Source organism: Arvicola amphibius, chromosome 18 (assembly GCF_903992535.2).
Source record: "Arvicola amphibius chromosome 18, mArvAmp1.2, whole genome shotgun sequence".
NCBI classification, from domain to species: Eukaryota; Metazoa; Chordata; class Mammalia; order Rodentia; family Cricetidae; genus Arvicola; species Arvicola amphibius.
Genome location: NC_052064.1, coordinates 24,505,110 through 24,521,730, shown reverse-complemented (window position 1 = coordinate 24,521,730; position 16,621 = coordinate 24,505,110). Strand labels below are relative to the sequence as shown.

At 50.0% G+C, this 16,621-nt stretch overlaps 1 protein-coding gene across 2 annotated transcripts in view; it reads left to right on the top strand.

Annotated features, from left to right (window-relative positions):
- Window positions 1–14,094, top strand: part of Stat1 (signal transducer and activator of transcription 1) — a 39,852-nt gene extending 25,758 nt beyond the window's left edge. For both annotated transcript variants that reach the window (XM_038315394.2, XM_038315395.2), the window contains exons 16-25: window positions 853–936; window positions 1,423–1,521; window positions 2,447–2,582; window positions 5,096–5,145; window positions 5,758–5,852; window positions 6,471–6,616; window positions 7,970–8,155; window positions 9,122–9,197; window positions 10,140–10,239; window positions 13,319–14,094. In XM_038315394.2, coding sequence (XP_038171322.1) covers window positions 853–936; window positions 1,423–1,521; window positions 2,447–2,582; window positions 5,096–5,145; window positions 5,758–5,852; window positions 6,471–6,616; window positions 7,970–8,155; window positions 9,122–9,197; window positions 10,140–10,239; window positions 13,319–13,333 — 987 coding nt within the window. In that variant the 3' untranslated portion in view covers window positions 13,334–14,094. The remainder of the gene's footprint in view (window positions 1–852; window positions 937–1,422; window positions 1,522–2,446; window positions 2,583–5,095; window positions 5,146–5,757; window positions 5,853–6,470; window positions 6,617–7,969; window positions 8,156–9,121; window positions 9,198–10,139; window positions 10,240–13,318) is intronic.
- Window positions 14,095–16,621: the final 2,527 nt, after the last annotated feature.

Below are 16,621 nucleotides of genomic sequence, written 5' to 3'. Positions count from 1 at the left end.
CCCTGCCACCGTGTCTCCTACACGGTACCATCGCCTTCTCACAGATCCTTTTACAGCCTGAACCTTATGTTTGTGGCGATTGAAAACTGAGAGATGGTTGGATGTAGTGGCGCGCGCCTTTAATCCCAGCATTCAGGAGGCAGAGAGACAAATGGATCTCTGTAAGTTGGGGGCCAGCCTGGTCTATGAAGGGAGATCCAGGACAGCCATGGCTACACAGAGAAACCCTGTCTCAAAAAAAAAAGCAAAGGAAAGAAAAGGGAAAAAGAAAAAAAAGGGAAATGAGGGATGGATCGACACAATGCCTGTGTCCAAAATTCGGTTTGGAATTGTCCTTGGTGCACACACCACTTGCTGTCATTCCACGTCACGACCAGTAGAGGTCACTGAAGCAGTGAAGCAAATGCTGGTTTGTGCAGCACAGACACCTTCCAGTCGGCTTCCTTCACAGGCACTTTGAAAACCATCCCTTTCTACCCAGCCAATGTGTTTATGACCGCCAAGTTAGTCATTTCTGTAGAGGCTCTCCCTTGAGAGGCATGCGCTCTCTGCCTTCACCTCCACCGCCACGTGCGCTGTGCGGTCCACGCAGGCAGGCAGATGGTTGGAGGTCAAGAGGATAAACCCATCTGTAGTGCCTTCCCACTGATGTTTCTCTCTCTAGATAGATTTGCCGTAATTACAGACACCTTTGAGAGAACACCTAGGAACTTGGAACTTTAAAATCTGGGGTAGATTGTTTTGCATTCTGAAGTCTTCTGGACCACGGTTGATTTTAGGATCTCTGCCACCTGTTTGGGTTCTGGGAGTGGCAGGGACAGTGATCAAGCTGTCTTCTTTTCCTCTTCCTAGGGGCCTCTCATTGTCACGGAAGAACTCCACTCCCTTAGCTTTGAGACCCAGCTGTGCCAGCCAGGCTTGGTGATTGACCTTGAGGTGAGATTTACAGTTTCCCAAGGGAGAACGCGCTTGATTTTTACTTCCACAAGGTTTTTATTTCAGAGTTAACTTCCCTAATTGCTAAAAAATGGGTGATCCCTTTAAGAAGTTATTATTTTAAAAATTCTGTGTGTATGGATGCTTTAACTGCATGTAGGTCTGTATACCCCATGTATGTCTGGTGCCTGCAGAGGCCAGAAGATCCCTGGGGACCCAAGTTACAGACATTTGTGAGCCACCATGTAGAGGTGGGAATCAAAGCTCAGTTCTCTGGAAGAGCAACCAGTGCCCTTGACTGCCGAGCCAGCTCTCCTGTCCCCAGGGTGATCTCTCCCAGCTAATACTAGGTTGACATTCATGATTCGGGATGCTGGAGGCTTGAATGAACCTTAAGTTTCTTAAGAGCGATGTTCTGATTGAGATAGGCGCTGCTGAGTGTTTGCCTGTGAGTCAAATGCTCTCAAGGTCTCTGTTCCCTTCCAGACCACCTCTCTGCCTGTCGTGGTGATCTCCAACGTCAGCCAGCTCCCCAGCGGCTGGGCTTCCATACTGTGGTACAACATGCTGGTGACGGAACCCAGGGTAAGGAAAACACGTTTGCTTTAGTACAGTCACCCAAGACTGAGCTGCCTGCTGACCGCTCCCCGTGACCCCGTGGCATCACTAAGGACTTGAGGGACTGGGAAAGTAGTCAGACACACGTGCTGGCCAGTGATTTCCTTCCCGTGGGCATGAACGCAGGCAGCCGATGATCTGATTTCTCTGGTTGTCGAGTGAGTCTCTTGGTGTCGTTTGTTGCAAAATGTCAGCATTTATTCAGTGAACACGCCCGTGTCTTAGAGGGCGAAGGGACTGCCGATCAGTTGTTGATTCTCAGTAGGAGAAATACTCGTGCTCTCTAAAGTAGCCAGGAGCTCTTGTTAAATACAGAATCATTGCTTCCTGGGGAATCACAGAGTTCAGCTTCATCAGTCTCTAGACACAGCATTTCCGTCAGCCCATCGACACAGAGCTGAAATGCCCTTCTTTGGAAAGGCACCTTATCTAATGTATTTGACGACTTTTTACCAAGTCTCTAGCCTGCGTGATGCTTTTCTAACACCTAGATCCTCTCCGTAACGAACCCTGGCTTTCTTGTGCTTAGGCACATCCTGCTACATCAGCACAATGCTTGGCACCGTTTTAAACAATGAAGCCACCCACAAAAAAATCACAAAAGTTCAAAAACCAGAGAGGCCCAAACAATTGAGAGTGGCAATAAAAAGCCAGGACGTCGTTCTGTTCCATCTCACTTGGGAACATCCATGTGTGGCCACAACGTTGCCTCGAGTATCAGTTTTGTACTTAAAAGTAAATGCTAGTGAGGAAATAGATTCTAACAGCGCTAACCCTGAGGCTTCTCATCCCCAGCTAGAAGCCTGTGTGTCACATAAGCTGGCACTGAGCTCTGGGGCCTGTGCTGCTAGTGGCTCCCCTGTGACCCCAGCTTCTGGATGTTTCTTTCTAGAACCTCTCCTTCTTCCTGAACCCACCGTGCGCGCGCTGGTCCCAGCTCTCCGAGGTGCTGAGCTGGCAGTTTTCATCGGTCACCAAGAGAGGTCTCAACGCCGACCAGCTGAGCATGCTGGGAGAGAAGCTTCTGGGTATGGTGAACGCCCACCCGCGGCAGCTTTCGCTTTCCATCTGTCCTATTCTTTCTCTCTTTCCTTCTTTCTTTTTGATTTTGGTTTTTTGAGACAGGATTTTTCTGTAGTTCTGGAGGCTGTCTTGGAACTGGCTCTGTAGACCAGGCTGGCCTCGAACTCATAAAGATCCACCTGTCTCTGCCTCCTGAGTGCTGGGATTAAAGGCGTGCGCCACCACTGCCTAACTGTTCTGTTTCTTAAAGGTAGGAGAACGTTAAAAACCAGTTGGCTTTTTAATTACAGCCAACTATAGCCAAGTGAGAGGAATGCTTTGAAAACAGTTAAGTCCTGGTAAAGGAGCAGTGAATCCCCCCACTCCCATGCAACCCCACACCACACCACCCCCATGCGCATCACCCCACACACCCCACACTATCGCCCACACACACCACACCACCCCCACGGACCCCATACCACCCTCCCACGGACCCCACTCCCACGCAACCCCACACCACCCCACCCCCACCCCCACGCACCCCACACCACCCCACCCCCACGCACCCCACCCCACCCCCACGCACCCCCCCCCATGCACCCCACACCACCCCCACACACCCCACATCATCCCCCCCCACACCACCCCACCTCCATGGACCCCACACCACCCTCCCATGTACCCCACCTCACCCTCACGTACCCCCACCCCACCCCCCCCACACCCTACATCACCCTCACGCACCCTATACCACCCCCATGCACCTTACTCCCATGTACCCCCACCCCACCCCCACACACCCTACATCACTCCCACGTACTCCTACCCCACCCCCAAAACACTACACCACCCCCATGCACCCTACACTACCCCCATGCACCCCACACCACCCCCACCCACCCTATACCACCCACACACACCCCACACCCTCCCCCACGCACCCCACACCCACGCATACCACCACTCCCTTAACATTTCTGAGACGGGATTTCAGGGTAAGTTTTCAGATTATAAAATATGTCACATACGCCTGAAATGAGTTATCGATGAGGCAGACAAGCTCAGACCTGTCCTTAGGGAGTAAGCAAGGAAAGTCCCTGACACAGAATAAAGTTCTAGGCTTAAAAGCCCCAGACTCTCGGGACAGGCGGGCCCATATTGCAGGAGGCAGGGCCAGTTCTGTCCATCAGGCGAGGCTGGACCAGGATAGGTGATTCTTTCTTAGTGGCTGATGAATGAAAGACCCAGTCATCACTGACAGACCTTCCAATAAATGGGGGTGTCTGAACCACGTCTTTAAGATTCCATCGACTCCGTTGTCCAGATTTCTTGTCTGAGTAGCAGGGTAGCACAGACTGCAGCGGAAGTGGGCCCTTCTCAGCCAGGCACCCACAGCAGCGCCTTCTCCCCAATGTGCACATTAAGGAAGGTCTAAGGTCTTGCTCTGTATCCGCATTTGATGAGATGCAAGGATTTTTTTTTTTTCCCCTGCTTGTTGCTTCTCTGTGGTTTTCTTTAAATGAAGGCAGTGGATGTAACATAGGTCAGACCAGGCTGTTTTAGTTTCTATGGCTAAGCCTGACTGTGGCTTGCATCAGTCTGAGCCGTTGTCCAAACTGGGAGAAGGCGGAGGGAAACAACAGAAGTCTAAAGTGGGCACATGAAGCCAACTACTAGTTCCGATGATCACAGGGCGGTCTTGGTCTTACTTTGAACTGTTCAGTTCATCTGTAGGGCTTTTGGTGGGGGAGACTTCGTGTAGGCAGTTAGGGGAGCATCGGGAAATCATGCTGGGTGGAGGTGGGAGGGAGGGCTTCTCCAGAGAGCCTTGCCGGGGACAGATGCCAGAGTGGCATCAGCTTGGAAGGGAGACCTAAGAGGCAGCAGATGGCTTTGTGATGCTTCAGCTTTCTCTGCATTCTTCCATAATCAGAAGCCCAGTAATCCCCACCGTTCCTTCCTGCGGGGAGAATCAATGCAGCAGACAGGCAGGCTGGCTGGCACACATCTGTAATCTCAGTGCTGGGGGAGGGAGACAGGGCCAAGGGAGGGGTGACGAGTTTGAGGCCAGGCTGGCTACACAGGGATAGCCTGTCTTACAAAATAAAGAAGTGAAGTACAGGGGGCTCGAGAGATGGCTCGGTGGTTAAGAGCAGTGCCTGCTCTTCCAGAGGTCCTGAGTTCAATTCCCGGCAGCCTCATGGTGGCTCACAACCATCTGTAATGAGGTCTGGTGCCCTCTTCTGGCATGCAGACATACACACAGACTGAATATTGTATACATAATAAATAAATAAATAAATAAATAAATAAATAAATGTATTTTTTTTAAAGTGAAATACAACCGCCACTCATAGGGTTTCGACTACTTGATGGTGTCTGTGTAGCCGCCGACCCATTTCCGGTTACCGGACCAGAGAGCCAGTCACCCCTTTCCACTAAATTCTTCCCTCTTCAGCAGCTATATACGAAGTTGTGCATCTGGCTAGAGTGTCCGATTCATTTCAGTCTAATAAAAGGGCTACTTCCCCCCCAGGTCCTAACGCGGGCCCCGATGGTCTTATTCCGTGGACGAGGTTCTGTAAGGTAGGTGCTGCCTGGGCTTTACAGCTCTGACCCCGCGTTCTTTCCACTCTGGGGCGGCTTTGCTATTTCTCGCGGTGGCAGCTCGCTGTTTGCTTGTTCTGGCGTGTTCGTCTGCCCCCTCACACCCCCTAGGCCAGTTGTTTACTTTCCTTCTGTTCAGGAGGTGGTGGTTCCAAGCCAAGCCCGACAGGAAGCACCTGCCTGGGCGATAACATTCTTCCACACCCCAAAGCGTCTCCAGTCCCTCACGGCGGCCCCTTAATCAGCAGGGTTCTGGCTAAGGCCGTGTGAAATGTGCGCGGTGACCCGTGCAGAACCGCTCACGCTCAGGGCACTAGAACAGGATGTTGATACCCGGTTGGGCCCCGCCAGCTGGAGCTGAGCCGCTCACACTGGCCTCGACTCCAGTCGTCTGGGAGAGCATCCCTGCTGGGGTGCTGCAGTTGGGCGAGGGTGCCCGGGAAAGGAAGAGCGCCAGTTAGTCAGAGGCAAGGGACCCGGGCATCCCCTGCTAAGGGACAGCTGTCACTTGTGCCTGAGCTGGGGCCTCTTTGGAAGGGGCAGGGCAAGCCACTGCTTTGATTAACCAGCTGTGTGTTTCTGTACTTGCAGGAAAATATTAACGATAAAAATTTTTCCTTCTGGCCTTGGATCGACACCATCCTGGAACTCATTAAAAAACACCTGCTCTGCCTCTGGAATGATGGGTAAGGGTCACCGAGGGCTGAACTTGGAAACGTTTTTTAGCATATGCGCTTACGGCTGCGACAAGGTCTAAGCTGGGCTTCATTACTCTTGAAAGGAACTTGGTCTCCTCACAGACATGCACACTTACATAGTGAGCACAGGAAACTGTAGGCCAGCCAAGGCTACCCAGCGAGATTCTGTCTTAAAAATAATAAAAGAAAAGGGGTTAACTCATTTGTTCCCGGGATCAACTACTATCTCAATCCTAGCTTCCAGTGGACAGGAAGTGCTGGCTGGCGTATGGAAATGCACCTTCTGAGCCCGCATCTCCAGTCCGAGATGCATAGGCAGTCATTTTCATGGTGTTTAAAATCAGCGAGGACCGGTAGAAGGCCCCTCACTTATTTACGGAGCTTCATGCCAGTGCCGCGTTCGTCTGGGTTCTTACTTGAGCACAGCTGTGTGTAAGGGAGAGGCTTCTGTAAGCCTCGGTTAAACATTTTGAAAGTGTGCGTTTTTTTATAATATGTTCTGTTTTCAAGTGGCAGCGCTTTTCTTAGATTGTTAAGTCAAAATGAAAATTAAACTCATGGATGAAATACAAAATATTTTCATTAATCTCTCTCTCTAATGTCCAGGTGCATCATGGGCTTTATCAGCAAGGAGCGGGAACGCGCTCTGCTCAAGGACCAGCAGCCAGGGACGTTCCTGCTGAGGTTCAGTGAGAGCTCCCGGGAAGGCGCCATCACGTTCACGTGGGTGGAGCGGTCGCAGAACGGAGGGGGTGAGTGAAGCGGGTCTGCGCATGCGCAAGCCTGCCGGCCATCCTTGCAGAGCGATCAGTTTGGGTAGCTTTGGAACTGAAATTGCGTAGCCTATAATTACATAAGTAAGCTCCCCACGAGAGTCTTACACCACTGGGAACACCGGTGCCAAGCTGCCCGGGACACGTGAGAACGATGCGTTCCAAAGCCCAAGGCCAAGTTTTTCCTTTCTCTCGGGTCTGTTGCCTGCAGATCAAGGATATGAGTCAACACTATCTGCACCCAGTTGTTGGAAGGGATCACATTTCCCACAGTGTAGGATTTCAGACGCAGCCCGCTCCGGGATACCTTGACTGGGCCAGGACCGACTTTGTGCGCTGCGTCTACCCAGTTACAGGGTCCGCGAGGATGGGGTGCAGCTTCACCCACCTTCAGGGGAGGGACTTCGTCTCTCTGCCTGTTAGATACCTGTTTAAACAAACCAAAAGCAGCTTTCCTGTGATAAGACCGGCAGGTGGGAAGTAGGAAAAGTAACAGTAACAAACCGATGGTTGCTTATGGCTTGCCGCTGGAGGGGAAGCAGGGTTACCCTAGGACTTCTTGTTTCCAGGGGACAGAGTCAGAAAGAAGGAATACTCTTCTGAGTCTACTTTTCTTTTCTTTTTCTTTTTCTGATGAAAACAGCCAGAGACCTGGAATCAGGCCCATTGCCGGCAGCAGGCGCTGAGGTCTGCCCGGTTTTGTTTTTTCCTGGTAGTTAATTTCCCAAACCCATTGAGAGATGAGGCTAGGAGACCCCTCAAAGAGGAGCAGGGCAGAGTGGGCTACAGGATTGTCAGAAACCTGAGGGAGAGCCCCAGCTTGGAGCAACACGGCATGCTCTGCTCCGAGGTGTCCTGGGCTCCGAACATGGAGACTTGAAGCACAGCTTATGCCCTGGGTGACTATAGGGAAGAAGTAGCTTGCAGCATCTTGGTTTTGTTTTGAGAGTTGCTTGTTTTAATAAAACAGGGTTTTTCCACTATGAAAGAAAAGTAGGAACGGGGCCCATCTTTAATAACATGATTTGCAGCCTGAGCCCATTGACCCGGGCAGTGGTATCCGTAAATGGGTATTGCTTTGTTAAGGATGCAAGCTTTGCACTAGAATTAGACCCTGACCAGAAAGCAGCAAGTGTGTTGTTCCTGAACAGTCAAAGGCAGCGCTTGCTTTTCCTCCGAAGGCAGGATTATCACGTCTGTAGAAAACAGAGGCCCCTGGTGGACAGACCTCGCAGGCTGCAGCTGCTTCTCACCAGACTCTGTCTGCAGAACTGTAGTTCACTCTGAGGTGCTTGGTACTCAGTCAGCCTCCGTGATATTTCCTCCTTCTAGAACCCGACTTCCACGCCGTTGAACCCTACACGAAGAAAGAACTTTCAGCTGTTACTTTCCCTGACATTATCCGCAATTACAAAGTGATGGCTGCTGAGAATATCCCAGAGAATCCCCTGAAGTACCTGTACCCTAACACTGACAAAGACCATGCCTTTGGGAAGTACTACTCCAGGCCAAAGGAAGGTGAGTCTGCAGCCCGCCGTGGTTCCCCCAAAGGGAGAGGACAGTGAGGTCTGTGGTGCTCAGTTGCTCCCTAACAAGTTCCCAACACATTGGTCCTCACCATCCTATCAGTGGCTCATGAGGGCACAGATGCCAGCCCGTGCTGTTAGTGTTACCAGTGCATCGCTTCTGAATTGACGGGGCAGGGATTTTTAGACGACACCATACACTCAGTAAAGCTGAAGTGAAATATTGCTTGGCCTGTTGTGGCTAGTATAGGATGAATACATATTTCTGTTCTGAGGATATTGGAAAAGTCCATGTCTGGTTTTATACGTTTGTTACTGCTTTCTCCACGTGAAAGGGTAGAGGGTAGGAACCAAGGCTGATTAATTTCTTCTAGCCTGCCTGGGTTCAAGGGGCAGAAACCTTGAATCCAGAGGTTCAAGATAAATGAGTAGTCCATTCGGGTGGGCTCAGTTGCTTCTTAGAGCCTTGTGGTTGTGAGTCTTGGGAGCTGGAGACTTCTCGGATGCAAGTCTGCCTCTCCGGTCATGGGATCACATTTGGAAAAATTCATATTAGGCCCACCCAGTTTTGGAACATGCCAGCAAAGCTAGTAGCTGTTTGAAGTCTGAAGTCTAACTAGCAGTGCCTTGACTCTGGGGCAAAGATGCTTTTAGGCTACCCCAGAACGTGCATATTGCATCAGCTAGACCAGCCTGACCTTGGCATTCCCGGGCTTCATTCGCCTTCCTGCAAGACCACAAGCCTTGGGAAGAGCCAAGCGGCTAGACCCCTGGCCTTCTCTTGGCCGTTTCTCCATTCCCACTAGGATCTCAGATGACCTTGGCAGGAAGGTCATGACCCCATAAGGTTTCAGGACACGAAGTTGTCAAGTCAGACAGAATGGGTCCCTCGAAGCGACGGTTCCGTTCCCGTGTAATCTCTGCTAACGTGAATGCTGTGATGTGTGCTTGCTTCCAGCCCCAGAGCCAATGGAGCTGGACGACCCGAAGCGAACGGGCTACATCAAGACCGAGTTGATTTCGGTGTCTGAAGTGTAAGTGAGCTCGGAAGACTGACACTGTCAGAGCCTCACGCCAGCCTGGCTCCTGGCTGGGCCCTATGATGGCGTTGGCTCGTAGCTTGCTTTTCTGCTGTAGTTGATGCTGCCATTACAGTTGGACTTTTTGGAAAGATCCTGACTAGCCCCGGTGTGACTGCTTGCCAGCATTTTACTGCCTTAAGATAAACAGCAGCAGCAACAACAACAAAAAAAAATCCCAAGCAAAACAGCAATGAACAAAATAAAAATAAAGCGAAGTTGTATGTAAGGAATATACTTTCTCCCCACATTGATACTCTGGAAAAGTATGAATAAAATAAACAAAAATGGACGAGTGAGTGGGAGAGTAGTTCTTTTCAATCGAGAAAAGGCCAGAGTCGTAACCGAGATCCATTTCCTCCGCTTGCGTTTATTTTGTTGTCTCATTCCACAAAAGGCAGAAAGTTTTGGAAAAGTCATTGTCAGTTATTTGGCTTGCGGCACTGTCTTGGGGTGAATGGATGTAGTCTTCATGTAAAAACACTCTGGAGCAGCCTTATCTGCATACAACCCTCAAGGTAGGGATGAGGGATTCCCCCCCCCCAGACACTTCTCTGGTGCTTTTCTGTCCAGGGTAAGCCTCAGAAGTCTGCCGTCCCAGGATGATAACTGCACACGCTCACACCGAGGCTCCACCAGGCAGCAGTGGTGTAGGGCTTCAGTCTTGACAATTGCTCACTCGTGTCTAAAGTCTAGTGTATCCCCCCCCACAACCCCGGGCTGGGGACACAACCCTCCCATGATCTGCAGTCTTCCCAACATGTTTTATATAAGGTGTATGCTCTTCTGAAATCAAAATCCGAAGGGGGTCACTCAATCGCGGATAAAAGAGTCTCGGTGCTTCGCAGCCCGTGTAGCTTGCGGTTAACACTGCCCTTTCTCCTCTCTCTCTTCTAGCCACCCCTCTAGACTTCAGACCACAGACAACTTGCTTCCCATGTCTCCGGAGGAGTTTGATGAGATGTCCCGGATAGTGGGTCCTGATTTCGACAGTATGGTGAGTACCGCGGCCAGCTGGTCCCGCCCTGAGAACGCCTGAGCGGGCAGGTACAGCGGCAGATCAGAAGTCTGTGAGGAACAGCCTTGGGCAGAGATAAGGCTTTTTAGAGAGATGAGCCAGTATTTAGGACAGCTGCAGCAGTCGCGGGAGCAGAATCTCATCCCAAGTATCCCAGGTGCTCACACTCCCTTCCCCGTGCAGCGGGAAAGCCTAGCTGTACGGACAGTTACCACACTAAGAGACCAAGGTTTTCCGAGGCTGATGTATTTATTATTCCTGAGGCTGCCCAGGGCCTCGGTGAAGGAGTCATCCTTAGGAAGGGCAGATGCCAGTTGGTACACCAGTTCCACACTCGCTCACGGGGGTAAGGGAGAGTTCCACTTGCTACATAGGATGCTAACTCATCCTGCCAGCTTTTGACGGGCAGAAGGAACGGTTCAGGGAGCAGAGGTTAATAGGTTCCACGATCTAAATAGAAACACGGTGTTTGCAAAAAGAGAGAGTCTTCTTTGGGGAGAATGTTTTTCAGCTGATCCACTAGGACCCCTTGCCTTTCAGCCTGAGCTCCATCATCGCACGTGTTCCGTCTGGGTGACCGGCAGCCTCGCTGACGCTGTTTAATTTTAAGCCCCTTGCCACACGGAGTTAGGCCAGCTCACTAAGTTTCAAAGCTTGCTTAATGCTTTCAAAAATGATTGTCTTACCCGTAGCAGGTGTTTCCTCATCGCCGCGGGCTCTGTACCTAGCAAAAAAAAAAAAAAAAAAAAAAAAAAAGTGTCCCGTAACGAGAGTCAGAGAAGGGGACAGGAGAGAGAGGAAAGCTTCACCCACAGATGTCCGTTGCCTGCCTCTCACATGGGACCTCACAACGTGGGCTGGGAAGCTTAGAAAAACGCTTTCTTAGAGCCTCCTGGCTGCTGAGACTGGCGGAGCTAGTGTGGTCACAGAACCCTGCGGTGTTCTGGGAAGTGAGCCCCCAATCTGTGCAAAGCAGCACCCTGATACTGTTGTGAAGAGTGTTCGGCAAATCTCATACCAAAGTGGAGTGATGGCGAAGTTTGATTCAGAATGTGTAAACTTGAGCAAAGAGTCCAAAACCTGGGTGCGTTTTCACGCCTCCCCTGCTGCCCAGGAGATCCTGCCATGTCACCACTGCCACTGTGTGCCAGGCAGAAGCTCTTGGCGTCTGTTAAGGCAAAGGCAAGGCAGAGCTGGGTGGGATGCCTGTTCCTGGAATTTGGCATACGGTTCTGGCTGCCATCACTGTGGGTCCCCATGACCCCACTAAGCCCTTAGTTCCTCCATTTATGCAAGGAGCACGGCTTTCAGTACCCTGCAGTGGTGAGAACTGGGGGAGGGGGGTTCACACCCCCAAACAAATGCCAGGACATGGGTTTGTAGCCTTCGGATGCCCCTGGTAAGCCATTCTGTTCTAGCAATTTTATTTGTCTGACTTACGGAATAGACACATAGGATGTATAGATATAATAAATTAGTATGTGAGAAATACCCACTTACCACAGTAGTCTCCCGGTGAATCCCAGTGGTCTCAGAGCCTCTATAGAGTTCCTGCTCTGATTGGACAAGGTGAGAATGGGGTTGGCCTGTCAAAGCAGCTTAACGTCACCACAGTGTGCTCCATCCTCGGCCCTTTCCCTGACTTCTGTCCCGTGGTAACTCTCGGGATTCAGAGCATGAGGCCTGAGTGAGACGGCTCTGCCTAGAATCTCAGCAGTTACGAGGCCAGGACAGAAGGAGCTGATGTTGGTGGCCACGTTGGTCCACGTAGACACTGTCACAAAACAGATGGAATTAGGTGTGTGCTTTGAGGTGAACTCAGCTGAGCTGGCTTATTCCCACCAAGTGAGGAGGGGCAGCCATGGACTCGAGAGGTAGTGAGGGGTGGCTAGCTGGGCCAGCCTTGGCAGTCAGGCTCCTGAGGTGACTGTCCATGAGGGTCAGCCTCCAAGGACTGGTTTTCTATACTAGGACTTGGGGTATTTATTTATGTAGCATAACATTCCCATACAGTGGACTTGCCTCTTGGGGCTGGGGTAGAATCAGCTTACTTTCCTAGAGGCCTTTGTCCAGACTTCATACCAACACTGCCCGCTAGTTTCTTCTCTTGCGCTGGACATTTTATACATGCTTTCTTCAACCAGACCTGTGTGCTAGGCACTATTGGCCAACTCAGTGGCAGGATTTAGATGCAGGCTCTCTCTCCCCCTCTCCTTCTCTCCCCTGTTCCTGCAGTGGTACACCATCTTAACTACAGACCTGTGCCGCCAAGAGTGCCATCTAAGAGACAAACCCTTCAGCACGCGTTCTCAGCCTCAGACTGCTTTCCTAGAACTCCCAAGAGGCTTTGCGGTCTAGTGCTTCCACCAAAGGGTGTTTAGCAGGACCCTGGCCTCTGCCCTAGAATAGACGATGCCGGTAGCACCTGCACACGCGCACCCTGCTACGGCAGTGGCAGCAACGTCTGCAGGGCAGCCAGGGCACAGAGCCGTCCTGGAGACATCTGGAACCGCCCCAGCATGGGAGCCAGAGTCAGTGGCAGGCCAGTGTTCTCCGATGGACAGCTGGCTGACCACAATCTCCTGTGTCCAGGGCCGCGGGGCAGGCTAGGGTGGGGAGCTGAAGGGCTCTGTAGTGGCTTTACTTCTCTGGCCCACATCCGAAACATGGGCTTTGTTGATTTTGCCTACCCAGCGGCCGTTAAGGGACGGTCATCATTTTTCCCTTATCCCTCTCCCTCTGGCGCATGTGGCTCAGCATTTCCTCCCTCTTTGGAACGAGCTGATTTACTATGCTGCTGCCCCGAGACTTGCATAACAGCAGAAAGCTTTCTGTAGTCTGTCTGGGGTGAGTCACAGAATTAATCCAGAGTAATAACCCATCAGCTTAGGTGGCCCTGAGTAGTTTAGGGAGGCTAGGCCATGCCAGCCCTTCTGGTCCCATGTGGTTATGTGCTGTAGGGAGCACCCCCCTGCTCTGAGGGCAGTGGCGTAAGATACATGAATCGCGTGTCATGGGACCCGTTTAATGAACCTAACTGCATTTTGTCTTTTTGCAGATGAACGCAGTATAAACATGAATTTCTCTCTTCTCTGGAGACATTTTTCTTCCCATCTGTGATTCCCTCCTGCTCCTGTTCCTTCACCTGCTGTATTTCTAGGGAAATGGAAGAAAGAACACACAGTTGTTGCCCCCTGTTGCTAGCAAGTGGATATTTCTCTTCGCTAGAAACCTGTTACTCTGAAGGACTTCACGCGTCTTTAACTGAAGGTGAACCGGAAAGTCACTTGTGTAAAAGTAGATTCTGCCGGCAAAGCAGAGACCCGCCCAAGGCCTCAGGACTAGACCTGCCAGTGTCTGGGAAAGGTGAGGAGTAAAGTGACATCTAGTAAATGCTGTGTCATCAGTGCCCAACCGCTACACATCACCGGACAGTCCGCAGTGTGATGTAGGAGCGGTTCTGTCCTGAAGATACTGGCATGCTCCCTCTGCTTTATGGCTGGAAGTCTTCCGCTCTTTTGCCTGTGGCACAGTTCAAAGCCAACTTTATAATGCAGTGATGTGTCAGACAATAGTGGACATCCTTCATCTGAGTGGGGGGGAGACAACGGTGTTATCACTTCTGCACTGGCCTGTAAAACTGCAGGCACCATTGTGCTCTTCGGGGAGCTAGCTTTGTTGGTTGGCTGTAGTTAAGTGAAACGAAACACCCATAGAGGAAAGAACGTTTTCCAAATTCTCGAGTAGTTTCTGTTTAATATATACTCCACCAAGCTAAGTGGGTTTTGCTGTCATTTTGGTCAACGGTTGAATAAAACTATCTTTGCACATTCATTAAGGGAGCCAGCTTTCTTAAGGCAAACAATTTTTTTTTAAAAGTTGACATTACAGATCTAGATAAACCCTGCAGTTTAATTCATGTTCTTGAATGGGCTGCCTTTATTATTTCTAGCTGGTTGTCTTCATTAGCCACGAAATTAGAAAACCTAGTAACTGATTTGAATCATTAGCCAAATACGAGTATCAGATAATTTCAACGGTACTGAACACTCTTTTTCACTGATAATGGGCTTTTTCGGCCAATTGCATTCACAAATGGTTCCGTGGCCTGCCCTGTGTTGTCAGACGACTTTGGAGGGACAGTGTTTTATGGCGTGTGCTGTTTTTCCACCTTCCTCGGTGACGCCAGCAGTTCAGTGGTCCAGGGATTGCGTTGGTTGCTAAGGTTCTTCTGGGCAGCTGTCCCAGACTGCTGTCCACACAGCCATACTGTGTCCCATCGTCCCTGCCACAGTTGTGCTGCCACAGTTGTGTGCTGTGTGCCCTGGGCTGCACTTAGCATATGCACAGCCCTTTCCATGGTCCCCAACGGAAGCAGAGGCCTCCTCTCTTTCTGTGTACAGCTTGAGACTGGCTGGGCTCTCACAGACTCTTAAATGGAACAAGAAACAAACCATTTTATTTTATTTTTATTTTATTTTGGTTTTTCGAGACAGGGTTTCCCTGTAGTTTCTAGAGCCTGTCCTGGAACTAGCTCTTGTAGACCAGGTTGGCCTCGAACTCAGAAATCTGCCTGCCTCTGCCTCCCGAATGCTGGGATTAAAGGCGTGTGCCACCACCGCCCAGCTGAAACAAACCATTTTAAAAGTACTGTTTCTAAATGCTGAGATCTAACTGTTGCTTACGTCGCCTACCGAGAACGGTTGCTGTGGTTTCATTCTGTTGCACTAAGACTTTAAAAAATGTTAAAATGATGTTAGCCTCCTATTAGTATTTAATATAAAGATATTTAAAATGTTTAGTATTGTGAGTTGGTTTAATATGTATCTCATTTATGTATCAGGCCTATTTTAAAATAAGATTAATGACACTATTTTCTAAGTATTACCCTTGCTTACTGTCCTGGTAGCCACAGTGACTCTGGCAGCTTAGGGTAGGCATCATGGTGAGGCCACTCGTGAGGCAGATGCACAGGGATCAGAAGTTTAAAGTCATTCCTGGCTACATGGCAAGTTCAAGGCCAGCCTGGGCTACATGAGATTATAACTCTTGAAAGAAGAGGGAGCAGGGACAAAAGAGAGGTGTCTAAGTCAGTGGAAGACAATCACTAAATTCTTAAGTCACTGACTGATGTAAGAAGTCACCAAACGTCCTAGCTTAAGGATGTTTGTGTTTGAGTATGTCCAGGATGGCATTTTCTAAGAATAGAGCATATATGTCCCACTTCGGATAGACTGATTTTATTTAGGCACTTTCTGAGGTATCATTGCATAAATGGAATCTACTGACTGCCTAAACACTAATGAGAAGTGGAATGAGAAGGCATTGGTCAGCAAACAGAGCAGACCCATGGTGCCCAACAGCTGCAGGGAAGGCGCCAGAGGAAGCTGGAAAGTTGAAGTCTTTGACTTTTGGAGCTTGGCGGCTGCCCCCATCTTGAGGAGATGATTTACCTGAGGGCATCTTTTGTTTAAGATTCATTTATTCATTCATCAAATATGTTGAGCATCTGCCTTTAACCAGGCATTCCTCTGGATGCTTGGAAGACACTAGCAGACAGAACAAATGCCCATCATAAACGTAAGATGTTCTCAGATACCGGGCTATATGCTCAGCAGATACTTTACCCACTGAAGCCCAATGGAGATTTTGCAAAGTAAATGTAGCCAGTGGTCAGTGGTTCGGAGCCCTCGTGGCTCTGGCAGTGGACCTAGGTCCAGTTCCCAGCACCCACACAGCATCTATAACCCAGTGCCAGGGGATCTGATACTTTCTTCTGACCTCCTGGGCACCAGGCTCATGTGATGTGCAGACGTACACAAAGGCAAAACATTTATACACATAATCTAATTTTTTTAACTAGTCAAAAGCTACCGATAATGTCAATGTTACAGGAAAATGCACATAATTTCCAAGAAATAACATCTAAGCCAATTACATGAAGCCGAGGCTCCTCAGTAGTGTTTTAAAGTCTTGATAGCTCAGTGGTCATCAGCGAGGCGAGGCTCTCTAGTTCCAGGAGACCAAGCCTGGGCTGTAGATTGTGGACTCTGACTTTAAAGGGACAGCATGATGTATTGTAGATAAACAATCCTAACTTATGACACTTAGATTGAGTATACCAAGTAAAGCTACCCAAAAGGTAGAGATGCCATTATATCTACCATCAAACTTGTGGACTCTGTATTTTATAATGCTGCCATACTCAGTTCGTTACTGTTGGCATGGTCGCAGCCCTTCCTATGTCTTCTGCGTAAATGATACTTTGGTGCCATGACCGTCTAGCTTCATAGCAGATCTGCTGCTAGAACGTGAAAGGCAGCAGGAGGCATGGCTGGCCCCGTAAGGCCCAGTCAGGTCA